Source organism: Eschrichtius robustus, chromosome 10 (assembly GCF_028021215.1).
Source record: "Eschrichtius robustus isolate mEscRob2 chromosome 10, mEscRob2.pri, whole genome shotgun sequence".
Classification (NCBI taxonomy): domain Eukaryota; kingdom Metazoa; phylum Chordata; class Mammalia; order Artiodactyla; family Eschrichtiidae; genus Eschrichtius; species Eschrichtius robustus.
Window position 1 is genome coordinate 13,695,467 of NC_090833.1, and position 27,645 is coordinate 13,723,111.

The following is a 27,645-nucleotide window of genomic DNA, read 5'->3' on the forward strand; positions in this document are numbered from 1 at the left end:
ATTAATGAAGAGGGGCTTAAGTACATTTTTTTTAACCTTTCTAACTATAGATTTTACCAGTTTATAGATTCAGATCAGTATTGGTTTTATAATAACGCATTTCAAAGTGAAAAAACCCTCAGCCATCTAGGACCCTGGTTTAAATTGTATACAATTATTCCCATATGTACAAGTGACTTACAAAAACCCTGACGGTAATTGTACAAGTGGAGTTTCAGCATTTGAATTCACTGGTTCGTGATAAAAAGCAAGTGGCATTCTAATTACGAAGTTGGTGAGGCAGTGGAAAAGGTATTTCCTCACGTTTATGCAAGACAGTCTTCATCTGGCTGAGCCGCTCTTTTCCTACAACAAGATGAGAAAGTCAGGATGAACCCTTGCAACAGTAAAAACAGGTTTTAACTAGATTAACAGAATTAAATGATAGCATCATGGCTAACAGGTAAAATACATACTTGAGTACCTCTTCGGAAACATGTTTTAAGATGAACCACCGTATGAAATTATCCAAGAGAAAAGTCAGAAGTTTACTTAAGACTGATAAACTAGAATTCAAGATCTTCCAATTGAAAGTGCAGGTTAAAAGAACTCTTTGTAACATGTACCCTGTGAGCAGGAGGCTGGGAATGGCATCAGTGTCGGTAACTGTCTAGTGATTGTGACGGACCCTGCAGAACTTGGAAGGAGCTCTGAAACGAAGGAAGATAAAACATTAGGCTCAGAAGCCAGTCTCTTAATTCCAACCTAGTTCAGACTTTTATCCCACGTAGACCTAGATTACGACTCCAGAGTCCAAAATAATTCTAACAAACTCACCTCTACTCATTGTTCCTCAAACACTCCTCTGTTACTCTTGGATTTAGAGCACCTGAACTCTTCTGGCTGCCACCATGAGCTAAGAATTTAACCTGGCCCCCAAACCCCTGTCTAGTCATCTCCCACTATTCTGGGCTCTCTTACCTCCAGAGTCATCTACTCTTCAATGCTCTGTGCCTCTGACACACTGTTCCTCAAGGCCTGCCCTGAGGCCCATGATGGTTTTGGCCTGTATCTGACTTGGATCCTACCATGAAAGGTTTTAAGGTAATCATTCAAATCTTGGTTCTGCTGCTAATGAGCGAGCTGTGTGTCTATTAAAGATGCAACTGGCCTTGAATGTTCTCGTGGCTCAACCATACAATATACCACTCTGTGGTAAAGAAAGTTGAGCCTCTTAAGTCCTGGTTTTGTCTTTTGCTGTGACCTTGACATCATTTTTCATTTTATACAATTTCCTTATCTATATAGAGGGATACATCCTGCTTCCCAGGATGTAAATGAGATAAAGTGTTTAGTACACATACACAGTAGGCACACAAGATGGTAGCTATTATCCGTCTCTGACAGTAATACTGTGTTATTTACTGATTCCACAAGTATATTTTATGTTCCTCCTAAATAATTATTAACCTTATGTAAGTCTCACACAGAAAACTTGTGAAATCCAGGGTTTTTCTTCTAATGGACTCTCAGTTAAGAGTTGAAACTCCCTGTTCAAACTTTGCTGAGGATTAACAGTTGGCACAGTCATCTTCCCAAATGGACAGACTAAACTGGGACTCAAGTTGGTTTCAGAGGTCTAAACTTTTTTTTTGGCCGTTCCGCACAGCTTATGGGATTTTATAACTTCTGTTTTTTTGTTGTTGTTGTTGAATTTATTTTTGGCTGCGTTGGGTCTTCATTGCAGTACGCGGGCTTCTCTTGCTATGGAGCATGGGCTCTAGGTGTGCAGGCTTCAGTAGTTGTGGCATGTGGGCTCAGTAGTTGTGGCTCGCGGGCTCTAGAGTGCAGGCTCAGTAGTTGTGGCGCACGGGCTTAGTTGCTTCGTGGCACGTGGGATCTTCCCAGACCAGGGCTCGAACCCGTGTCCCCTGCGTTGGCAGGCGGATTCCTAACCACTGCACCACTAGGGAAGTCCCAGCTTATGGGATTTTAGTTCTCCAACCAGGGATCGATCCGGGCCCTCAGCAGTGAGAGTACAGAGTCCTAACCACTGGACCACCAGGGAATTCCCTAAACTCTTTATATTGACCAAGTAGACGATAAGGATATCCAGAAGTGGAAGGCATTTATAGAAGAATTAACTATATCCCTGACAGGTCACCCAGTTTCCTAGGCTATTCCCTAAATCATCAGCTTATCCTCTTTATACGTCTACCAACCAATTGATTCCAGTCTCTGCAGGGACCATGAAAAAGCAATTCTTTCCTAAGACAAGTTTTTCAGAGATTTGAAGGTGGCATTCAGTCTCCTCAAGATTACAGACCCCAAAGCTTTCAGGTACTTTCCATGTATAAGTCAGACCCCTTGTGAAGAGCTTCCTCCTACCTGGCTTGGTCCAAGATGGGAGTCCTCTGCAAGGGAAGACTCTAGCTGAGACAGACTGGGTGATGACGTGGAATCTACAGATGTGCTGGTGACCAATTCCCCTAAGGCATCCACTTGTCTCCTCAAGCTGTGTAAAGTGCCCTCTGTCTGCCGCTTCCCTTTGCTTAACACTTCTGCCTGCTTGGACATACAGTGTCGAAGCTGGGCCTGAAAGCGTTACGGTAGAATATGTTAGAACTAATACTGGGTACCTTCCTCACGTTTAACATTTGATAGGCAAATCTGACTATCATAAAATAGGAATGGCTGCTGAAAATCCTCTTCTTGTCCTTAAAAAAAAAAAAAAAAAGGTAGGAGGTGCCAGATGGCTACTCTCTGTGTTGTCATTAACTGGGCCTTTAACTCAGCCTGTTCTCTCTGCTGTCACAGCACTTAAGATTTCAGCATCCCTGGCCTCCCCATTAAATGACTGCCTCATCTCTCTCTCTTTACTGCCCAGACTTAGAAGATTGGTTTATACTTGATATCTTCAGAGTCTCTCACAATGTATGTAATCCTCAACCCCATACTACGTTCTGGCTTCCCCACCGTACCTCTGAAATGATTCTCTTATTAAAGTCAACAGCAAGCGCTGTCCCACAGAACTTTCTGTGATGACGGGAATGTTCTATATCTGTGCCGCCACTGTAGTAGCCACTGGTCATGTGTGGCCTTTGAGCACTTGAAATGTAACTGAAGAACTGAATTTTTAACCTGATTTAATTAAAGTGAATTTACATTTAAACAGTCACATGTGGCTGGAGGCTATTTGATGTCAAGGGCCTCCACTCACTTGGTACTGCCCATGGCTCCTTCTCAGCCCTCGCTCTAAGTGGCCGTTCTCCAAAGATGCATTCTGTCCTCTCTTGTTCTATCTAACTCACTCTCATTTTCCAACTCCCACCTAAACTCTTAACCCCCAAATTTTTAGGTCAACAATGACCTATTCTAGACACCTGTTTTCAGCTGCCTATAGAAAGAGACCCTTCTCTGAGCTTCGAACGTGTAATCTATAAAACTGCCGTGAGAGCTGCAACAGAGCAATTTCCCCCACTCTCCTCAATATGCCAAGTATCTTATACTGTATTTTTCTTTTAAAAGGGCAACCTTGAGTCGATCTTCACGGTGACGCAGTTTCTCTCGGAGCGCTTCTCCACGCCAGTGTTCATCCTTTTTCAGAGGGAAAGGGAAACAAAGAGTCTCTAAGCACCACCATCAGTAACCAACCCACCTTTCCCTCCTCTAACCCTCTTCCACCCTCAAGTCTGTGTTTGAGCTTGTCTAGGGTAGGTGGGAACCAAATTATCCTTTTATGAAGTCCACAGAATAGCAGGATAAACCCTTACCATTATGTGAACATGAGAAAAATTCAGTTTTTCTTCAAAAGGCGATGGTCTCTCACTCACGGGGAATGGAAAGTTCTCTTTCAAGCTTTCCAGCCCTCCTTCTAGGTTTTCGTTCCTTTCCAAAACAGCTTCCAGATCTGCTGGCAGTTCTGGAAGAAACTGGTTAAGATTTTTCAGGCTGGTTCGGATTTCATCTTTCACTTCAGACTTAAGTGTCCTCATTGCTTCACTGATTTCCACTTGTCTTCTTTCCAAATCTTTTTGGTTTTCCATCTAAGGAGTGAGTGAGAGTCAAATAACTACTAGGTGAAGTTCGGGACTTACCTGGAATTGAACTGTTATTGTTAATGATTTAAATTTAATGTTTTAAATACATGTGTCATGTATTTACAGACCTACAAATGTTAATTACTATGATTAGAATGGTAAAAACTTGTGATTTTTCAGCTATTCAAGTATCTATAAGCTACCAAGTAAACGATTTTACTGACATTTTGACTGAAGCAACTTCCATTTAGAAAAGCATGGGTGCCATGTTCCTTGAAGGTGCATTACTCTATAGAAGTCAGTCTCTCTGGAGCTAGACAGAGCTGGATTCCAATCTCGTTTCCAGTAAACATTACCAGTATGACTTAGGGCAAGTTAGCTAACTTCTGAGCCTCTCTTACCTCATTTAACATGAAGATAATACCTTGCATCCCGAAATGCAAGAACTAGGTGAGAATTTATACAAAGCACCTTAGTGGTACCCAAATGAGAAAAGGGCCATTTACCTAAACAAGCCGTAAGTGATCTAGATTATAAATGTTAATGCTGGAAGGGGACTTAGAAAAGATCTGGTCAAATGTTTTCATTTTATGGGTGAAGAATCTGGTGGTTTCGGCAGTCTGGAGGTTTCCTCAGGTTTTACAGTTTGTGTTTAATACCTGAGACTACCCTATGTGGCTCTCTCCATAATAAAGAGCTTAGTGAAGATATTACAGTCATACCCACTTCTAACTGCCCTTCCAAGTTTCTTGAGCCAAAGCGGGGGGGGGGGGGGGGGGGGTGTGTGTGTGTGTGTGTGTGTGTGTGTGTGTGTGTGTGTGTGTGTGTGTGTGTGTGTGTGTGTGTGTGTGTGTGTGTGTGTGTGTGTGTGTGTGTGTGTGTGTGTGTGTGTGTGTGTGTGTGTGTGTGTGTGTGTGTGTGTGTGTGTGTGTGTGTGTGTGTGTGTGTGTGTGTGCAGGGCTGGGGGCGGGTGGCTATAGGCACAGATGAAACTGAATGGCCACATAGGGTTATCCAAAGGACAAGGTGTAGCAGGGTCAACCGAGTGGCCCCAGCAGCCTGACTAGACTAGAGCTCTGGGGTGGCCCAGCTGCTGCCAATGGCTAAGGGACACCAGGGGGGTCTAGGGTTAGACTCTCCATCTAGCGTGAACTGCTTTCCCACCCTCAGCTTGGCAACATTACAGGTTATCAAAGGTTTCCCCGGGGGTCATTTTTTCCTTCCCCAGGGGTTTGGCTCTTATAGATTTGTTTCTGACATAAAATCTAACATTTCAATACAGTGCTTTGGGACATGATAAAATTTTATGCTGAAGAGCTGCCATTTTTCTTTCAAAAACTAACATAAAAACCTTGTTGAACTTAAGGGCATTTTAAAAGTATATTTTGACACTATTGATACTATGTATAAAATAGATAACTACTGAGAACCTACTGTACAGCACAGGGAACTCTACTTAATGCACTGTGGTGACCTAAATGGGAAGGAAATCCAAAAAAGAGGGGATATATGTATATGTATAGGTGATTCACTTTGCTGTACAGTAGAAACTAACAACATTGTAAAGCAACTCTACCCCAATAAAAATTAATTTAAAAAAAAGTATATTTTGAACAAATACTTTTTTTCTTGCAGAGGTGCATTTCTACATTTCAAAACTAGAAAAACAGATTTTATTAATTAGCTTTTCACGATTTTCCCAAAGAAATACTCCTTTTAAAAGAGCTATGGAAGAAATAAAGCTCTGCCCGAGTCCCGTGGGGTGTGGGCGCACCTGTTTCTTGAGCTCCGTGTACTCCTGCTGCATCTGGCTGAGCTCCTTCATCAGGCGCCTGGCCCGCTCGTGGTTGTCCTGGGCCACCTGTTCGATGGTTGCCATTTCCTGCTGCATGCAGCTGTTCTCCTGCTTTTGCTCCTAGCACCAGAGGAGGAGAATGACTCTGGAGGTGTGCGTTACTGGCTTATGCACTCACTAGCTTTGTGACTTCATTTCTCGTCTAGGCTTCAGCTATAAAATGGGGATAATCTACCTGCCTTCTTTAGCAGCTGTGGTAGAGCTGGGAGTAAACATGTGGTCAGTCTGTCAGCCCAGAGTCTGAATCCTAGATCTGCAACATTACCATTGATACTAGGTTACTTTCCCTTGCCTGTAAGATGTTAACTATAGCCACCGTCATAGGGTTCCTGGGAGGATTAAAATCTAGACATCTACATACTATCTTTACAATCATGTTACCCATCACTGGTTGTAAGCATATCACCCTTTGGGAAACACACCTGGTTGGAAAGTACCATTCAACAGGGCTACATTAATTCCTCCAACGGGTGTTAGAAAAATCCATTCCTGTGACAGCCCCTGTTGCTGCCCACTGGGCTCCACCCACCATACACTGTTTTGAACTCATCTGAGTGTCACCTCCCACAATTCATCTCCAGGGATAAAACCATGGTAGGTTGAGCTTCCCGGTTTTAGGATAATGATTAATTAAAACTAGTGTTGACCGAAAAGGGCGCGATGAGAAAAACCTGTGAGCACAGACTGAAGCTGGGTAAGAATGTCTTCAGAGGCCTTCCTTCCCCAACCCCCTCCTCGACCCTGCTGGGGAGATGTGAGCAGAGGCTGGACCGCTGAGGGCGCTCTCTGCTCAGTGCTGACGTTGTCTGTGCACACGACCGTCGTTCCAGCCAGCCAGACAGCTCCTCTAGGGCTGAGCCCAGACTCTGGCAAAATCTACCATCAGCTTCAGGAACAAATTATGCGTAAATGCACCAAAAACCACAGTTGGGTTAGGGACTCGGTTGACAGGTAATTTATTTTCTCTACACTGAAGAAGTATTTTCATTAAAAATTTAAAGGCATCATCTCCTCATAAACTGCCAGGGCAGTGGGTACTCACGAGAAGGTTCTTCTCCAGCTGACTCCGCTGGATCTTAAGTGCTTCCTTGAGGCTGGCGACCTGCTTCTGGGCTTGCTTTCTCTCTGTCAGGAACTGGTTCCGCAAGAGGCTGAAGTCCGCCCGCACAGAGTCCGTCTCTTTCTGCAGAGCCAGAAGCTCGCCTGACTTCTCCAGTAACTGCTGCTCCCGTTCTGAAAGCTGTCGTTCTGAAATGAGCATTTTAGGTAGCTTAGCCCGAGGCTCTGGGCTGGCCGTGGGCAGAGCTTTCCTTCCCTCGTGGGCAGACTCCACAACGACATGCCACCCACTCAGGCACTTTCCTCCATCACTCAGTCGTCCAGGTCTCCCCTGACCCACACCAGAGGCCCAGAAAAAGGCCCAGAGAAGGGTGCCTCTTGATGTAATTTGTTCCCAGAGGCCTGATCCCAAAGCGACAGACAGCTACTGTCTTCCCTTTTGAGTCTTTGAGACCAGAGAGCACCAACCCTGAGGTGCAGGGAACGTGGAACAGACTGCTGAAATGTTTTTTATAAACCTAATTTTAATAAAGGGAGGCACACAGTATTTCTTCCTTCATGGGAGGCAGCGCAGCGGAAAGAACACAGGATTTGGAATGGCACACGTCTTATTTTCTACAGAAGAAACGTACTTCCTGGTGTTCAATGGGAATCATGTATGCAAACACCTAGTACATAGTGAGTACTCAATAAATAATGCTTATGCACAACAGTGATACTTAAAACAGATTTTTCTAATCACCCTCTATAAAGCAACACCCCGCCCAGATTTCACTTCTTACACCTCTGGCATGGTCAGACTCAGCATATTTGTTAAGTTTCAGTTTCATAATGAAATGGTTGGGTCTGGGTGCATCAAGAGTTCCCAGGGAAAAAGGAATAATAACCCTTTCAGATCCCAAGTCCACGGAGTTCACTAAAGGTAGAGCAACATTTTCTGAGCGTTACTAAAACCTAAAGCCTAAGAAAAAGAAAACTCATTTATTGATGTGAGAACAATCATTTACCCTGGATTCCCGTGTCAACTTCATTTATGTATGGCTCGAGAGAGTAAACAAACCCAAAGGCCAACATCTGTATCTTGGTACCATTCACTATGTCAAATTTAGACAGAAGTAGAATTGTTAATATTGTGGGGTTTGTTTTAATAGGTTGAGATGAAATGGATCATTGTTCCAAAGCTCAGAATTAATGTACTTTATAGAAAGCCTTTAGAGCACCTTTTGGCACTTCTCTGCCTTAATGTTCCACTTCCTTGAGACAGCACTCTCGAAGAAAGCAATACAGTAAAGGTAAAAATACCTAACAGTCTTGGAATCAAATCCTATCTCCATAAAGACAAATTCCCTCTGTCCCTCTGAGCCTGTTTCCTCATCTCTCACAGGGCTGGGAGGATCAAATGAGGGACCATTCTTCCCACTGTGCTTGTCCTGCCTCCTGTCTGGGCTATAGCTGGGGCCTGGGACTCCTTTGCACATTTTACACGACAATCAGCAGATTTCCCCGCCCTCAGTACAATGTTCCAGGATACATACGGGTTTGGGAGAGCGTCTTCTCCAGGGTCTCACCCTGCCTTTCCTCTTCCTGCAGAGTCCTGATGCGCTCTTCAGCCACCAGCACCTTGGTGAGCACCTGCTCCAGTCTGCCTTTCTGGTCTGCTATCTCCTTTTCCAGCTGCTGCCGCTGCTCCTTCAGGGTCACTCTACTGGCTTCTAATTTTTCTTCTTCACTTTCTCTCTCTTGCTGGAGTCTCTGAAACATCTTAATAGAGAACAACCTTAGTTAGTCATAAAATAACAAATACCCAGTGTCCTGAGGGAATCTTCATGGACACTAGATAGATTCCAGTTCAACAGAAAGTAGAAAACAGCCCATGGGGACAGAGAGTGAGTTCTCTTTACAAAGGTGATCAAGTAGGGACTGGAAAACTGTTTGGCCAGCATGTGAGGAGCGGATTCAAGCAGGAACTGGCAGGTGGCCATCAAGATTCCTTACCAGGCCTGTTCTATGGTCTTAATGGCCCATAATATTAATACCAAGGGAGTCAAAGAGTTGGTGTAAAATCCCCTCTGGTCACACAGGGCAGGTAAGGGAAGCTAGTCCCAAGGGGGATACTTCTCAGCAGCTTTCTGCCAGGGGAAAAAAAGCTCACACAAGTGGTAAAATGTTTCCTCTTATAGAATGTCATAGATGTGCGGTACCATTTCCTGTTGGGCTAGTTTGGCCTTGTTTTCTTCAACCTCATTCTGAAACACCTGCAGTTGTTGTTGTTTTGTTTCCTCTTCTTTTCGGCAGACTTCCAACTTCTTTACTTGTTCTCTGATGTCCTCCTGGAGCCTGGTCTGCTCACTGAGCAGTACATCCTGACGCTTGGTGGTGTGGAGCAGGTCCTTCAGGTGAAAGAACAAATTGAAACTACGGACAAAGCCACCTTCATTACAGGTGGCTAGTGCCACAGCTACATCTATCTACTAAGTCTGACAAAATTAAAGCATAAAAGTTCCATATCCTTTAATATTTCAACAAACATACAAAGGTACCTGAAACTCAATTTAATCACTGGCTTCCCTCTTTTTAGTACCTAGGATGACAGAGATGTCAGAACCTCAGCAAGAGACTCAGTTCCTCCGAGCTTTAGCTGCCTTGTCACTGAGATGGGAATAAACAACACCCACCTCACAGGATTGCTAAGATTAAGAAAAGCTGCGAATAAGGCGTAACTCTGAAAATGAACCTAAAGTCATGGTTTTGTTACTATTTGAAACATTTATACAGGTTAAAAAACTCAGACAACAGGACTTCCCTGGTGGTGCAGTGGTTAAAAATCCACCTGCCAATGCAGGGGACACGGGTTCGAGGCCTGGTCTGGGAAGATCCCACATGCCGCGGAGCAACTAAGCCCATGCGCCACAACTACTGAGCCGTGCTCTAGAACCTGCAAGCCACAACTACTGAGCCCGCACACCACAACTACTGAAGCCCAAGCGTGCCTAGAGCCCATGTTCCGCAACAAGAGGAGCCACTGCAATGAGAAGCCCGCGTGCCACAACGAAGAGTAGCCCCCGCTGGCCACAACTAGAGAAAGCCCATGCGCAGCAACAAACACCCAACACAGCCAAAAAAAAAAAAAAAACCTCAGACAACAATAACTACTTCTTTCTTCAAGGAACCCAAATTAAGCACTTTTGAAAAAGTTACCGTATTTCTAACAACACAGAAAATATTCATACGAACCTGAATAAGACTTCTTAAAAGATAGAAAAATTTAAGTTTTATATATCTTAGAAACACAGAATCTTAAAGGTAGAAGGAAGAGAATTTAGATGTCTAATCTAACCTGTAATTTACAGAGTGGAAACTGAGGCCCAAAACTTGCTTGAGTTTCTCTGAAACTCAAATTTTGGCAATAATCTCACAGGACAACACTGAATTACCTTAAGAAGATGATCAGAAGTACAAGGGTAAAGAATCTGCTCTAGGGGCTTCCCTGGTGGTGCAGTGGTTAAGAATCCGCCCGCCAGTGCAGGGGACAGGGGTTCGAGCCCTGCTCCGGGAAGATCCCATATGCCGCAGAGCAACTAAGCCTGCACTCTAGAGCCCACGAGTCACAACTACTGAGCCCGCGTGCCACAACTACTGAAGCCCGTGTGCCTAGAGCCCGTGCTCCGCAACAAGGGAAGCCACCGCAATGAGAAGCCTGTGCACCACAACGAAGAGCAGCCCCCGCTCACCGCAACTAGAGAAAGCCCGCGCTCAGCAACGAAGATCCAACGCAGCCAAATAAATAAATAAATAAATTAAAAAAAAAAAAAAAAAAAGAATCTGCTCTATTCAACATCTGACAAGATGAAGGCCCAGATTTGGCCATTATTCTGCAGCTCAACGAGTGATCAAATCTAAGCCCAGCCTTTGCAGGCCTCATCTGTGCCATGGGTAAGAGATGGTCCATCTGGTCCCTGAAGCCCCCAGAGCAGCTGCTGAGGGACCATTGGGCTCTTTTAGCCACGACCTTACTTATTAGCTTTGAGTAAAACGTTGTTTGAATAAAGAATTCTAGGGCTAAAATAAACTGGAAAATCACTGCTCTGCATCAAATTTTTTTTTTTTTTTTTTTTTTTTTTGGCTGTGTTGGGTCTTCGTTTCTGTGCAATGGCCCTCTCTAGTTGCGGCAAGTGGGGGCCACTCTTCATCGCAGTGCGCGGGCCTCTCACTATCATGGCCTCTCTTGTTGCGGAGCACAGGCTCCAGACGCGCAGGCTCAGTAGTTGTGGCTCACGGGCCCAGTTGCTCCGCAGCATGTGGGATCCTCGCAGACCAGGGCTCGAACCCGTGTCCCCTGCATTAGCAGGCAGACTCTCAACCACTACGCCACCAGGGAAGCCCCTGCATCAAAATTTTTGTATATATTTGTGTTTTATAAATGGTTCTAAGGGACCTGCTCATGTGAAAAGGAACCAGCCTACTTGATTTGTTATTTCAACCAATTATCTGCATGCCTTCAGGACACTACTAGAAGATTACCTTTGTGAGGCTTACCTGTTTTGCTAGGTTCAAGTGGTCTTGGACATCAGCTAGTTCCTCCTGTAATGAGTTTACTGCTTCTCGTTTTTCTACAGAAATAACATTTACATAAAATAAGAAATACATATGTATACATGTTCCAGATTCCTATCAGTCCCCTTAGAGTAGTAGAGTAGAAGTGAATTTATACTTCCTTCTGTTAAATGTATGACTATGCCACCCTATCTTATTAAAGGCCAAAAGAGAGGTACATGCGCAATCCAGATCTGGACTTGGAGCCCACGTTTTTAAAGACTTGCATGTTCAAAAAAAAAAAAAAAAAAGAGATGTTACATGTTCAAAACCTCATGATGAAAATTTACACATAATACCTAATGTTGATGAGGTGCATGGTTTAAAATCCACATTGCTGATAAAAATATAAATTTGGTACAACCTTTCAGGAAGACAATTAGGGAATAAATTTTATATCTGTACTGGTTTTGTCACTTACTAGCTGTGTAAGTTTGAGCAAGTCACTTCTCACTTAGGCGAGTCGCAAGGAAACTAGGCTTAAGTTGCTTTATCTGTAAATGGGTGAAATAATAGTTTCTACCTCATAAAAATGTTACAAGGATTAAGTGATAAAATGCATATGAAACACCTGTATCATGTCCAGGACACAGTAAGTGCTCAACAGTATACTGTTGGCTAGAATTACTTAGTAACTTATAAATAAACAATCATGAGGCTTTATAAAGAGTTGCTAATAAAGATGTTATTTGCATCTTTGTTTTTGTTTTTAAATCTACACACACACACACACACTCCCCAAGGAAAAAGCTGGAAGGATATTTACTAAATTGATAATAGAAATTATCTCTGAGGAGTGAGGTGAATAGTAATTTTTATTTTGTCGTTTTGCCATGTTTTTAAATTGTTCTCTAAAGAATATGAATTAGTCTTTTTAAAAAATAGCTTTACTGAGATGTAATTCTCATACCATGCATTTTCTCCCATTTAAAGTATACAACTTCATGGCTTTCAGTAAGTTCACAGAGTTGTACAACCACCACCATACCTAATTTTAGAACATCTTTCTCACTTCTAAAAGAAACCCCATGCCCTGTAGCATGAATTATTTCTGTAATAAGAAAGCAAACAATTAAAAAAAGAATCTAGCAAAAGGAAGAAGGTCACATCTCTCCTGCTGTGCTGCCTCATACCCTGGAGCTGCAGCTGGGTGGCCGCGATGTCTTCATGCAGTGAGAGTTTGTTTCCGTTTAGCTGGTCTAGCTCCTGCTGCAGTTTTCTGACATCCACCTCCAACTTTTCTAAGGCTGATTGCTTTGTTCTGCTATTCTCTTCTGTAGCTGCTAAAACCCTACAATACAAATGGAGAATAAGTTAGACTGTCAAATACAAAATGTCTAAGCACACACACGCGGCAACTAAGGAACAGTGTTATGTTTCACAATGTAGTTGTGGAGTCTGGATGATATTAATAAATAAATATTAATAATTTACCAAATTATTAAATGTTATTAAATATTAACAAAAATGTAAGGCTCGTCAACTCATTTTCAAAAGGAATCTTATTTTCAGCTTTCCAAATAGAACATTTGGAAATGTTTATCATTTCAAAAATTGACTTGCTAAACCGAAGTTTTATAAAAATCAGGGATAACATGGATAGCACTTATAATTCCAAAAATGTGATTAAGGACTTCCTTGGTGGCGCAGTGGTTAAGAATCCGCCTGCCAATGCAGGGGACACAGGTTCGAGCCCTGGTCCGGGAAGATCCCACATGCTGTGGAGCAGCTAAGCCCGTGCGCCGCAACTATTGAGCCTGTGTGCTAGAGCCCTTGAGCCACAGCTACTGAGCCCACGTGCCTAAAGCCTGTGCTCTGCAACAAGAGAAGCGACCGCAATGTGAAGCCCGCGCACCACAACGAAGAGTAGCCCCCACTTGCCGCAACTAGAGAAAGCCTGCGCGCAGCAACGAAGACCCAACGCAGCCAAAAAATAAATTAATTAATTTTAAAAAACGTGATTAAAATGGATCACTAACTTCTGATAAATGAAAAAGCAGGAAACACACTGTATGTATAATAGGATTTGTCCAAAAAACAGGTATGTGTGAGCATGCATTCCTTTGCACGAATGGAATCATACAGTATGGACTGGTTTTTGTCTGGCTTCTTTCAGTAAGCATAGTTACTTTGAGATTCATCCATGAATTTGTCTGTATCAATCCTCCATTGCTCTTTATTGCTGAGTAGTATTCTATGGTATGGCTATACGATAATTTGCTAATCTATTCACCAGCTGATGGGCATTTAGGTTGTTTCCAGTTTTTGGCTACTGCAAATAAAGCCGCTATGAACATCAATGTACAGTTTTTGTATGGACACATGCTTTCACCTCTAGGTGCGGGAAAGCTAGATCTTCTGCTAGGTGTATGCTTGCATTTTTAAGTAACTGCCAAACTATTTTCCAAAGTGGTCTTACTAACATTTTATACTCCCACCAATTGTGTATGAAAGTTCCTCGCTAGCATTTGATATGGTCAGTGTTTAATCTTAGCTATTCTATTAGGTGTGTAATGATATCTAATTGTGGTTTTAATTTGCATTTCCCTAATGGTTAACGATACCAAGCATCTTTTCATGTGCTTACCTGCCATCCATATATTTTCTTAAATAAAATTTCAAATCTCCTGCCCATCTGAAAAATTGCGTTCTTCATTTTCTAATTACTGAGTTTTGAGAGTTCATTATATCCAGGGTACACGTCCTTTATCGGATACATGGTTGCCAGGATTTCTCTCACAGTCTGTGACATGTCTGTTCATTATCTCAACAGTGTTTTTTGAGAAACAGAAGTTTTAAATTTTGATGAGGTCCACTTTTATCAATGTACTCTTTTATGGATCATGCTTTCAGCGTCTTATCTAAGGAATTTTTGCCTAACCCAAGGCCACAAAGATTTTTTCCCCCTATGTTTTCTCCTACAAGTTTTATATTTTGGTTTACATTTATGTTTATGATCCATTTTGAGTTAATTTTTATATGTAGTGTGAGGTATAGATCAAGGTTCATTTTTTTGGTTTTGGATATGTAGCTTTTAGCAACAGTTTTTGAAAACACCATCTTTTCTCTACTTTGCATCTTTGTCAAAATCAGTTGTGCCTATATTTGTGAGTTTACTTGCAGACTTCTGTTCTGTTCCATTGACCTATTTGTCTGTCTTTATACCAATACCACAGTGTTTTGATTACCATAGCTGTATACTGTCTTGAAATCACATAGTATTAGCCCTAAACTTTTGTTCTTCTTTTTCAAAGTTGTTTTGGTGTCATATCTAAAAAGTTTTAGATTCTATTCTAGGTCCTCTGCATTTTAATATGAATTTTAGAATCAGATGGCCACTTTCTATTTAAAAAACCTGTTGGGATTTTGACTGTGATTGTTTTGAATCTATAGATCAATTTGAGGAGAACTGAATCTTAACAATGGGTTAAGATTGGGTCTTCCTACACACGAACAAGCATAAGTTATTTTACTTAAAAAAAAAATCACAACAAGTTATTTTAAAAAATGCTTTCGGGAAAAAAAAAAAACCTAAAAGGAAAATTCACCCAAAAATGCTATTGGTGAATTGTATTGTGATACTGAGTTTGTGGCATATTTTGTATTTTTTTGCCTTTTCTCAATTTTCCAATTTTTTGAACAGTGTGTTAATAATGCTTTAGCCTTCCAGATGGGATCTTACAAGCTTACTTGTTCCTGCTCTCACCGTTTGGTTTGTGCCAACTTCTTCTCCCAGCCATCACATTTCTCTTCGAGATCTTCCTTTTGTTTGCACAAAGACTCAACACACAACTGCAGTGCTCGGGTCTCAGCAGTTATTCGCTCAATTTCTCGTTTGTCCCTCTCCAAGAGCTGCTTCTGCCACTCCATTTCCCCTTTCTGTCGCAGGGCTGTCTGCTGCAAACTGTCCAACTCCAGTTTCTCCTAAAGCAGATAAAAGAGGAGTCAACCATGCAAACTGAGGAAGACCACGGTTCACTACTGGTAAAACAGCTTGTTTATTACCTCTAGCACTTCAACCTGAGCCTTCTCTAACTCAGACACCTTTTGGTCATGTTGTAGCTTCAAACTTTGCAGCTCATTGTTTTCAAGTTGCAACATGTCCAGAATATTCTTTAGTTCTAACAGAAACAAAGCATGGTCCAGGCAATTAAATGAATGTGGAAACATTTACAAAATGAAACAGAAAATAATGCTACTGGCTGATACAAGAAACAAAAGATAATAAAAATATATTTGTTGTGCTGAATTAATGGAGCTAATTAATTGTATTCTGAATGTAAAAAGCCTTTAAAAGTATTGCTAAACATTAATTTGTTATAAACATTTAAACGAAAACATTCAACAGAGATCTAGTTCTAAAAAGTACTTACCCTACCTAAAAGAATTTAAATCAAAATAAATAGGAAAAACTTTAAAATATATCAGCTGAGATTTATATAACAATTCTTTTGTCCTTTGAAATATAGATTTTTAAACATTAACTACTTTTATCTGATTATAAAAATATTTGTTCATTGTAGAAGATTTGAAAAAAGTATAAAAGAAAAAAAATGAAAACCCATCATTATCCTACCATCCAAAGACAATCACTACTGAAATAGCATTTTGATGTATTCCCTACCAGGAGCGCACGCACACGAACAGACACACACATATATATATTTTTAAATAAATTGGGACTACAATCAATGTTCAGTTTTTATCTATTTTTTCACTCTTCTTTCATCAGCATTTTTGCATGTCATTAAATGTTAAAATATGTTTTTAAAAAAAAATTTATTTATTTTATTTATTTTTGGCTGCGTTGGGTCTTTGTTGCTGTGCGTGGGCTTTCTCTAGTTGCAGTGAGCGGGGGCTACTCTTGGTTGCGGTGCGCGGGCTTCTCTCGTTGCAGAGCATGGGCTCTAGGCGTGCGGGTTTCAGTAGTTGCAGCACGCAGGCTCAGTAGTTGTGGCTCACGGGCTCTAGAGCGCAGGCTCAGTAGTTGTGGCTCACGGGCTTAGTTGTTCCGCGGCATGTGGGATCTTCCTGGACCAGGGCTTGAACCCGTGTCCCCTGCATTGGCAGGCGGATTCTTAACCACTGCGCCACCAGGGAAGCCCAAAACATGGTTTTTAAATTAGTCATTTGTTTCCAGATTTTGTCATTATAATTTCTGTTGCAAGTAACTGACTCAGTCAACTTAATTGGTAAAACAAGGAAATAAAGGCTTACTTCTTAAAAAAAAAAAAAAAAGAGAGAAATAAAATAAATATCGCCGCGATGTACATAAACGCTTGCCCTCTCTAGATAACTGGAAATGGGCTACCTGGTTTAACAGGTGTGAGTTTAATAGTCTTAAGACACTGGGAGGTTGTTCCATTTTATACTTCAATCAACAGCCTGTAAGTGCTCTTCTTTCATCACACCCTGGTCAGCAATGAAGATGATTATTTTGCTTTTAGTCAATTTGAGTGGCAGAAAATATCATATTCCTTTTATAATCTGCTTTTCTTTGATTAGAAATAAGGTTAAACTTTAAACTTACCAGTTTTATGTTTAGACATTTGCCCTAAAACTACCTGGAGATTTTCTTCCTCTTTTTCAATTTCCTGCTTTATAAGTGAAAGTTGATTTTTTTTCTCACTAATCTGGACATTCAGTTCTCCTTTCTGAAAACTCAGTTCTTCCAGAAGAGATTTTAGTTCCTGTTCAAAGAAAAAGAAAAGAAAAGAAAAGAAAAGAAAAGAAAAGAAAAGAAAAGAAAAGAAAAGAAAAGAAAAAAGTCAACCCACCTTCACCAAGTTATGAATAGAAATTACTTTAAAATCAGTTCTGTTATTAACTGTCTCATTTCATAGAAATTCTCATTTGGAAACATGCTCATGTTTGAGTTTTACATCAAGAACAGCACTATATTTTACACTAACATATTTCAGTATAATAGAAGCAAAAAGTAACACATTATCTTCATTTAAAATTTATATGCAATATTTACTATGAGGAAAGCAATGTGTTGCAGAGAAAAAAGGCTGACTCGGACACATCTCCTGCCCTCAAGGGGCTTAGCACCTGGTGGGGAAATAAGGCAGGGAACAGAAACATGATCACGAAAGGCTAAGGTGCCCTAGGAAATGTGCAGAGTGCTACTAAACTCAGAATCGAGAGAAACTCCTTCCAGGGTAAAGGAAAAGTTGGGGAAGCCTTCTTAGTGGCATGAAGCTGGACCATGAAAGCTGGGTCGGATCTGGACATTCCCAGAAAGGGAATTCCTAGAGAAGAAACAGTATGAGAAAGGCACAGAGGCATAAAACCTTGGGCATGTCCAGAAAACAACACAGGGGGAGAGCTATGCACGGCAGCCACAGCATGGATAGATAGCACAACACCAAGCTCGTTACAGAGGCATCAAGATTCAGGAATTTATATTTGCATTTTAGGGGGAAACCAATGAAAATATCTCAAAATAAATCTACAGGACTATACTAGGACTCTTAAGAAAAACTATTGAAAAATGTACCCTGATGTGACTGTACTTCTCAGCTACTTCAGTTTCTCCCAGTCTCAGCGCCTCCTGGAGGTCAGCTCTGGCCTGGACCATGCTTCCCTGGAGTAGATGCAGCTCCTCCTGTTTATGCCCCAATTGTCTGTCCAAGACAGCCATCTCCTGCTGCTGACCTGTTACCTGCATTAAAGAAAAGTAAAGAATGCAAAGCCTGACAAAGTGCTGAGATGGGGAATATTTAGTCCAGCTAAAGGTTGTGTGGGGAAATAAGGAGGTAGTCTAATTCTCACAATCCTAGCTGCAAGAGTCAGGAAGGCCAGGCTGGGGGGCTACAGGCATAAAATGCCTAATAAAGGCCTTGAGCTCACATAGGTAAAAACACTTAAATCACAGCAAAAACCACAATATGATAATAATGATTATCCTTCAGGTTATGGTTTTCAAAGAACTTTCATATCTATAGTTTATTCCAATTGACAACCACCTTGACAATGGAAGTTAGGCAAGGATTTAAAAAATTTATTCATTTTGTAAATTTAAAACTTACAATTTTAAGGACAATACATATTTAGTTACAGAAAAGCAGAAAATGCAGACATGCAAAAGGAAGAAAATAGAAAATATTCACAATCCCCCCTTATCAGACGACCATGTTTGTACTTTGGTATAGACTAAAAATTCAAACATAAGTATACATAAACACATTTAACATAAATGATCTCAGAGCATATTGTGTTTTGAGACTCACTTATTCAATAATATATCGTACTGAGCTGAGATTCAAATTTGGGTTGGACTCTATTCTTAACCACTAGGATATACAGCCTCATTTATGCTTTATACTTTATTATGTACTTTCCAGTCTTTTCTACAATCAAACATGTATTTCTTTTTATAATCATAACACGAATGTAGGTTTCAAAGCAGCACGAACTGGTTTTCAAGGTGTCTGCTGCCATACCTGGCTTTTCAGCTTTTCCAGCTCTGCTCTCTTGGCCTGCAGGAGGGTCTCCGACTCTTTAAGCACCTGCAGGTGATGACCCTCAGTGCGTTCTGCGGTCTCGATGTCTTTCTGCAGCTTCTGCAGCCTACAAAGCACCAGCAGTACTAGAGCAAATTGGAAGGGAGACAGAGCCCCAAGAGCCGCCTTCCAGCACAAGCCCCTTGAAGGCCTGCAGAGGCCGTACTTACTCTTCTGTCAGTTTTTCCTTCTTCTTGTTTAGACACTGGAAGTCTGAGTCTTTTGCTGCAACAACTTTGTTTATCTCTTTCAAGATTTCTTCTTGCTCGATTTTGTGCTGCTCCAAATCCTTTGTGTCAGCCTGGAGCAATCTAAAACACATCTCTTTATTTCCCCCAGACTCCTTAGACTTGACGTGCATTGTTTATCATAGAGAAATTATCGTCCTCTTAGAATCAAACTTCTCATTCATCTCACCGAGGACATCAATGGCTGAGGGAGTCCACCTACCTGAGCTGCTGATCGGCTTTGACAAGGTTAACAGCAGTTTCCTGAGCTCTCCTTTCTAACTCCTCAGCATCTTTCTCAGTTTGCAGTAAATTTCTTCTGGCATCAGTGAATTTTTCAACAGCATTTTTTGTCTAGAAAAGAAACTGTCGTTAAAAGCAATTCAGTTACAATACTCTCTCACGGCTATTGGTATCGTAAATTGGCACAGCTCTTGGAAAACAAGACAATACAGAAAGACTGATAAAAATGTTCATTCACTTTGACTCTCCAATTCTCAAAAAAGAATTCAGAAGAACTATTACACAAAAATGCTCATTGTATACTGAAATAATATAAGACTTGACAAACAATCGATTCAGTAAGTGATAATGCATCAACACAATGGAATACTGTGCAGTCTTTAAAATAATATGACAATGTAGTAACATAGAAGAATGTTAATGATAAAATGTTGGCTGAAAAAAAATGTTAAATGGTATAAGCACTGTAAGAGCAACTATAGAAATCTATCTTGTCAACAAAGACAGAAAGGCTGTGCAAAAACAAAAATCGTCATTTGAGGGTGGTGAGATGGTGGATGATGTTTTATTTAAAAATAATCTGTAATGTTATTATATGTTATTTTTTTCACTTAAAAATATCTACCCCAAAACAACAACCAAAAAAAAAGGAAAAAAAGAAATTTCAAAAAGAGAAGAAAAAAGTGAACAAATAAATATCTACCCAATTAAGTGGCAAGGAAGTGATTTTACCAATATTCCCTCCACATAAAGATTCTTCCTTTACTCTAGATATTATCTTGTTAAGTAAAACCCCATTAATCGAAGGATGATTTAATTATGGCTGAGAAACACAAATATTTAATACTTTTGAAGTATTTAAAAATCTTCCTATATATGATTTGGCAAAAACATCATTTTTTTTTTTTTTTTTGTCACCTTGGTTTCTTTTTCTGTCTAAAATAAGAGGCTTAAAAATGTCACGAGAGGTCCAAAAACAGAGTATGGTTTGCACTTGGTTGAGCAGTGACTCACTTTTCTGCCAAAACACTCCGTGTTGCAGTTGCACTCAAGTCAGAGGCATCTGTATGTGAAGCTCGTCTAGTAAATACCCCGTGTGGATGCAAGAGGGTTTGGCCAGCTCCCAGAGAGCTAGATATTTCACCACACTTCTTTCCACTTCGGATAGCTGGTTTCTACCAGATTCATCAGCAAAGCATTGGACAGAACTCACTACACACTACAGAAAGCCAGCCACGTCTCTAAGTAGTTTTTTTTAAATTTATTTATGGCTGTGTTGGGTCTTCGTTTCTGTGTGAGGGCTTCCTCTAGTTGTGGCAAGCGGGGGCCACTCTTCATCGCGGTGTGTGGGCCTCTCACTATCGCGGCCTCTCTTGTTGCGGAGCACAGGCTCCAGACGCGCCGTCTCAGTAACTGTGGCTCACGGGCCTAGTTGCTCCGCGGCATGTGGGATCTTCCCAGACCAGGGCTCGAACCCGTGTCCCCTGCATTGGCAGGCAGATTCTCAACCACTGCGCCAGCAGGGAAGCCCCCTCTAAGTAGTTTTTTAGCCCCTTGTACATCAGGTTTTAACAAGTCTGGCACATTCCTTACAAAATCCAGCACTTTCTCCTTTCCTCTTCCTTTTTAGCAAGCTGCTTCCCTGAGTCATTTTGGGAGGATGAAGGAGGACGAGCTTATTAGTCTCGGTTCACTTACTATCTCTGCCAACTACCAGTCTCAGCAATTTTCTTTTATACACCAGTGATGCATTTTTCTTTGGTCCTGCTCACACCTATTTTCTCTCACAGTAATCTAACATGTGACAGAAGAGGGAACTGATCACCTGAAAAGAGATGAGGACACTTTTCCATGCTTATTAAAGCCATCACTCACAGAATTTCTTTAATAAATCCTTCATTTCAGTTCCTGGGTAATAGATTTCTATTCATTTAAATTGATCCGTGTTGAAATAACAATATAAAAATAGTAGTTCCTGATGTGGCCCATATGGATTCGGGACTTTTGTTTTTAATCCTGGAATTCCCATCTAAAGCTCTCTTGGTGAGTCAGAACTTTAGCTGTGTGACCCTGGGCTAGACCAGCCTCTGAGCTACATGTGTGAACTGGGCTAATGACCATCTTACAACGCTGCCAGGAAGGTTAAATGAAGTGGTATTTATAAAATAGCCAATGTGTGGCCACAGCAGGGGCTCATAAAAGGCAGTCCCTTTTCCTTCCCAACTTCCTCTGTGTTTCAGTCTTAAAAATACTACCTCAGGCCAAAAAACATTTGATTTTATCTTACTATCAACTTGGAGAACAAAGTAAGAATAAGAGTCTTGTGAGGTCCAGTGTTATAAGAATATAAGATTGACCTATTTAATAAACACAGATATCACAGCCCGAATGATTTTTAAAAGACACACACAGGATAAGGAGGTGGGGTGTGTTAGGAACTAAATGACTTTCAGGAGCTTTAAATATGCTACTTCATTTAATTCATACTGAATTATACTAGGTTAATTCTAGTATAATTAGTATAATCTAGGTTAATTAGTATAATCTAGGTTAATTATACTAGGTTAATTATACTTCATTTAATTCATACTGAACAGCCTAGGTTTTCTTAGCCTGAATTTACAGAGGAGGAAAGCAAAGCTCGGGGACTTTAGCAACTTGCCCAAATCCTCACAGCTCCTTAACTAGCAGAGCACAGCCTGACTTGGACCACTTTGCTCTTCATGTTTTCTTTCTAACCCTTCCTGCCGCCGCCGCCGATGGCAGCAAGCCAGCAAGCCAGCAAGCTGCCTCACCCCAAGCACAACAGCACATACTTTCTCGGTTGTGCGTGAAAGTTCACTCTCAGCTTCCGCCAGCAGTCGGTCAGCCTCCCTGAGCTCTGCTCGACGTTTCAGGAGGGTCTTCTCGATGCACTCAATTTCATCTACAATATCTTCATGGTGCCTGAGTGATTTTTCTATTTCTAGTTCATTCATAAGACTCTCAACATTTCCATCAATGAAGTCTCTAAAAAAATCATACATACGCACTCATCAAGAGATTTTAAATGTGACAATATAGATACTTGTAGCCTAATGATAAAAAGATGCACAATGATTTTCTAATTTTATATGAGAAGGGACTGGACAGACAGCTACATCTGATTAAGTTCAATGTCTATGCTTACCTTTTTACTCAACGTGGCATACTGTTGACAATAAGTGGATAATATGTATAATGTATGAGGCAGTTGTTTTGTCCTTTTAAATATAAAGATTATTTTTTCATCAGCACTTGGTCAAGACAATGCTGATACTTCAATTCTTCTGTGGTATAAAAATAAAACAAACCACTGCCTCAATAATCATCCATTCCCTCAAAACTATCCTAAGTTTCTACTAGAGTAAAATTATGGTGACAATATTTGACAAATCAGAAAGAGTAACACAGGACTTGGTAACTCAAGGCTAAAGTCAAAATTATTTGAAAATGGGACTATCATTGACAGAAAAACATGAAAATAAATTCATCAACATATTAACAGATTAATTCTTCTTTGAACATTTTTGTGTTATCCAAATTCCCTAAAATGATCATTTATTATACTTTTATAACTAGGAAAAGAAGTGGTTCTCCCACTGCACTACACCCCCCTCAAAAAACTTCACCTCCCCCATATACACCTACAAAAATGAAATAACCATCCCCCAAGCCTTCAAACATCTAGTCCCAACCTTCTCTCGGTATGACCCTTGGTTTTCCCTGCCAGGTCTATCAGTCACTCTTGCGTTTGCTCCTAGAAGGCAGAGACCATATCTCACTCACCTCTATGTACTCCACAGGTCTCCCCCCAACCCTGGTACCTGGGCCAGTCTGGCTTAAGGGACAAAAACTGGGGAACTGTCATAATTCATGGTCTAGTGCAGAAGATGGGCTTCTACATAACTGACCCACGCGGCAGATACAAGCATTAGCTAACGGACGCTATGCCAGATGCTGGGGCACAGAGAGGGAGGCCCCGCTACTGCCCTTCTGGGTATCTTACAACATGGTCTGAACAACACTACGCCCAAGGTTGCCAACTCCAAACTGTGGGAGCCTGAGATGAGAAAGCTTTTCTGTCAGAGGGGATCCCTAACCTTCATCTGGAAAGACACACTGGAGTTAGGTGGGGGGCAGGTCAGGAAGCCATTTCAGGCAAAGGACAGCATGTGCAAAGGTGGGGAGGCAGGAGAAAACGTGGTGCTCGGGGAAACCACAGCAAAGTGTAGGGCTAGAGTAAGTACCGTGTGGGAGAGAAGGATAAAAGAGGGAGGTAGGGTTCAGATCTTGGAGGGCAGTATGTTTGCTGGTGGGAATGAGAGACACAGGGGAGCGTGCACAGTTATGTCTGCAGCCATGTCGAGGGTGGGATGGATAGAAAGACACTAGACCTGGAAGGCCTGACCTAGGAATGAGGATGACTAAAGGCCAGGGCAGTGGAGACGAAAGAAGGGGACTAGTTTGAGAGCTCTTTGTGTATAGAGTCAGTGGGACTTGGAAAGCAGCTGGATGCCTGGGGGAGTGAGGGAAAGGCAGGTGTTGAGGACACCCAGCATGTTTTCAGCCAGGGTAACCGGGGAGGGGTGGCGGTTGTGCCATTCTCCAAGAGGGACTACAAGAGGAGCTGATATGGATTATTGGCCAAAAGAACTTAGACTTGTACTATCCCATATGATAATCACCACGTGGCTATTAAATTAAATTAAATTCTGTTCCTCAGTTCTATTAGCTACATTTCAAGTACTCAATAGCCACATGTGGCTAAGGCTACTATTTTGGATAGTACTGATCTAGAACATTCCCAATATCACAGAAAGTTCTATTGGACAACACTGATTTAGGTTACCTTAATGAACTAATATCATATTCATCTGAATTATAAAGATAAAATGGCTAATAATTACTTTCGCTGTTGATGTTTCTGAATGGTTCTATGCAATTCTTCTACTTCGTGCTCTAAGTCTCTCTTCTCTTGCAAAAGATCATCAATATTATGATGCAGTTCTTCTATTTCTTTCTCACACTGCTGCTTGGATACTCTCATCCACTGTTCCTGTTTCTTTGATTTTAAATGCTGTATTATGTCTTCCAATCTAGAAACTTCATTCTCCTGGACAAAGAAAAAAATGCAATACTGAAATATCACATGATGTTTCCCCTTTTTCCTGCCAAAAACTGAAATTAACAGTGATTAAAGTGGTATCTTTGACCTGATAATAGTGGTAGCTTCTAAGACTTCAGTATGAAAAGAAAAATTAAGTCAAGCCAATTTCTTCACGTGCCATAGATGAAATTGATGGACCAACAGATTGTACGACTCTTCCATCAGTCCAGCTATGGCTGATAAATAGTCACCAAGCACCTCCTGTGGATAATATCTGGCTCCAGAGTTCAGCATCTAGCAGAAGACACAGACAGAGGTGTCTCCCTCCTCTGCACACATGGGAGAGGAGCTGGCTGAGAAGGATGTCTAGAGGAAGTAGTGTTCTGCCTGGTTTTGAAGAATAAATGAAACAGGAAACGACTATGCTGAAGAAATAATGTGCAAATGTAGGGAGGTGTAAAGGCACACCTGGGAAACTACAGCAACAGCCGGGTACTGGTGGAGGGTAAAAGAACCAACAGAATTGCTATAAAAACAGTGTGCACTGAAAAACTGCAGGATAACACGAGTAACTACCATTTTTAACCATGTAAATATCCACAGTCCCTCTGAAACTAGTCTGACCTACTAAAATGGGGCTGGTGGCTTGGCACCTAGGTATCCTAGTCCTTTATCTTCCTCTCAATCTTCTGAGAGGAAAAGGAAAAAATAAAGAGCTCCAGGTGCCTTAAGTTTGAAGGAGGCCCTTGTAATGCATTTTATTTCTTTAAAGCAAAAAAGTTATAAAGGAAGCTAGTGATTAGGAAGTAATCATTTCTCAGAATTTAGCCTAGAGGAAAATATGAAATACAGTAAAAATTTATACACAGTTAAATGAACTACACAGCCTACAAATAAAGAAATGTTATGCATTCATTAAAATACTGCTTAAAAACGCTTGTAAAACCATGGGGAAAATGCTTGTAACATTAAGTGGGAAAAACAGGACACAAAATTATGCACACAATAAGTTAAGAACTATGAAAAGAAAGAAAGAATAATCATTAATTTCACCACCCAGAGATAACCCCCTCCAAAACCTTACTGTATGCTGCTCTTACATGTGTTCATACACAAGCACACATAATATGTGTATGTACAGGTACAGGCACTAGTATGTGAATATACCTATACATACAAATTAATATAATACTTGTCAATAGAAAAATATATAAAAAGCTTTCTAAAAATGGCTATTTTCTGGACTGAAAGCATTTTTGTTATAAAATGGTTAAACCAGGTTCGTAGAATGGCCTGGTACCCTAACTCCCGTCCAGAACAGTGTTTTAATAAGAGGATGCTTGCTCAGTTCTAAACATCAGCCTTACAAACACACTTTTGGGATATAATCCATGCATAAGTAGGTCGACTCATTAAGTATATAACCGTACTCAGTCTCCCATGGAAGCAGTGTGGATAGGGGTCTTGTGTCTTTCCACTTACTAAGTTATGGTGCTCCGGGACATTGCAGTGCAGCACGCCCATTGGGATGAGGGGGATGGAGAAGTTGCGGGGTGGAGGCCCATATATGATGGGGGCCCCAGCGGGAGGCGGGCCATAAACAACAGTGCCAGGGGTGAGAGGTCGGCTGTTGTTGGGCAAGGGAGGAGGTGGTGCATACAGGGCCATGCCCTGGGGTACAGGAGAACCATCGGGAAACACAGTATACACCATGTATCCAGGAGGAGGCACAAATGGGCGGTCCTCTTGGTCATCCAGCTCGCTCTCTTCCTGGCTATCTCCTCCACTGTCTGCATCTTGAAACAAAAAAACAGAAGAGCGTTTTATTCCCATGGCTCACTAGGTAAACATGTTCAGTAGAGGACAGCAGCTTTTAGGCCAAGATACCAGAGATGTAAAAATAAAATTCTGTAAAAAAGGTCAAAAGCAGTTTTGAAAAGTGGATCAAACAGGGATGCAAATTATTTTCACCAGGTGAACTTGAGTTTTTCCTTTTTTTTTAAACGAATGAACTTTATTATTTTTTTTTAATTTAAAATTATTTTTGGTTGCATTGGGTCTTCGTTGCTGCGCGCGGGCTTTCTCTAGTTGCGGTGAGCAGGGGCTACTCTTCATTGTGGTGTGCGGGCTTCTCACTGCGGTGGCTTCTCTTGCTGCAGAGCACGGGCTCTAGGCGCACGGGCTTCAGTAGTTGCAGCATGTGGGCTCAGTAGTTGCGGCACTCAGGCCCTAGGGCCCGCAGGCTTCAGTAGTTGTGGCACACGGGCTTAGCTGCTCCGTGGCATGTGGGTCTTCCCGGACCAGGGATCGAACCCATGTCCCCTGCACTGGAAGGTGGATTCCTAACCACTGTGCCACCAGGGAAGTCCCTTGAGTTTTTCTTATACCTATCTGTTGTTTTTTTTCCATCTTCATTCATTCATTCATTCATTCAGCAACATTTGGGTGCCTGCTTTGTGCTACGTAAAAGACCGACAGAGAAGTGCTGTGAGATCCCACAGCTCCCAGCTTTACCACTATCAGGAGACAAAGCCTCTCTCAGGTGTTGGTTCTCTTACTTATCTCCTCTATAAGCAGGAACTAGGTTTTTTTTTCCCACTGATGAAGAAAACCTAGCACACAGCAGGCACTCAATTAAATAGTTCCTGAATGAACAAATTCTCAGAAGGTAATATTCCCATTTTACAGATTAACAGTCTCAGAGCGGCTAAATACTTCCCCTAGGATGACACAGTTACTTAGTGAAAGAGCCAGGATTTACCCCAGGTCTGACTCTTCCCCCTGGAGCTCTGGAAGACGGACCTGTAACATTTCATTTCAGTTGAGCTAATTAGTGCCACAAAACGAGGTTGTAAACTGCCATGTTCCAGGAGTGGAGGTGAAGATGCCGCTCAGTCTGCCAGGAAAGGCAGGGAGGAGGAAGGGTCCAGAAAAGGAGTGTTGTTTGAGGACCTGGGTCTTGCTGAAGGATGAGTAGGAATAGGTTTGGGAGAGAAAGCAGGAAGCAGGACAT

General features: G+C 41.5%; 1 protein-coding gene across 6 annotated transcripts in view; it reads right to left on the reverse strand.

The window, feature by feature from the left end:
• CNTRL (centriolin) overlaps positions 1-27,645 on the reverse strand; it is an 85,379-nt gene continuing 57,734 nt past the window's right edge. For 4 of the 6 annotated variants that reach the window (XM_068553831.1, XM_068553833.1, XM_068553829.1 and 1 more), the window contains 21 exons: positions 26,115-26,428; positions 24,433-24,638; positions 22,321-22,513; positions 19,485-19,615; positions 19,205-19,345; positions 18,975-19,101; positions 18,029-18,193; positions 17,057-17,216; positions 15,532-15,647; positions 15,233-15,450; positions 12,660-12,817; positions 11,470-11,543; positions 9,135-9,323; positions 8,469-8,694; positions 6,917-7,122; positions 5,794-5,934; positions 3,753-4,025; positions 3,514-3,576; positions 2,368-2,574; positions 606-689; positions 1-345 (listed from right to left, as the gene is read on the reverse strand). In XM_068553831.1, coding sequence (XP_068409932.1) covers positions 633-689; positions 2,368-2,574; positions 3,514-3,576; positions 3,753-4,025; positions 5,794-5,934; positions 6,917-7,122; positions 8,469-8,694; positions 9,135-9,323; positions 11,470-11,543; positions 12,660-12,817; positions 15,233-15,450; positions 15,532-15,647; positions 17,057-17,216; positions 18,029-18,193; positions 18,975-19,101; positions 19,205-19,345; positions 19,485-19,615; positions 22,321-22,513; positions 24,433-24,638; positions 26,115-26,428 — 3,365 coding nt within the window. In that variant the 3' untranslated portion in view covers positions 1-345; positions 606-632. Of the gene's footprint in view, positions 346-604; positions 690-2,367; positions 2,575-3,513; positions 3,577-3,752; positions 4,026-5,793; positions 5,935-6,916; positions 7,123-8,468; positions 8,695-9,134; positions 9,324-11,469; positions 11,544-12,659; positions 12,818-15,232; positions 15,451-15,531; positions 15,648-17,056; positions 17,217-18,028; positions 18,194-18,974; positions 19,102-19,204; positions 19,346-19,484; positions 19,616-22,320; positions 22,514-24,432; positions 24,639-26,114; positions 26,429-27,645 lie in introns of those variants that run through there. The other 2 variants (XM_068553832.1, XM_068553830.1) reach the window with 2 other exon arrangements.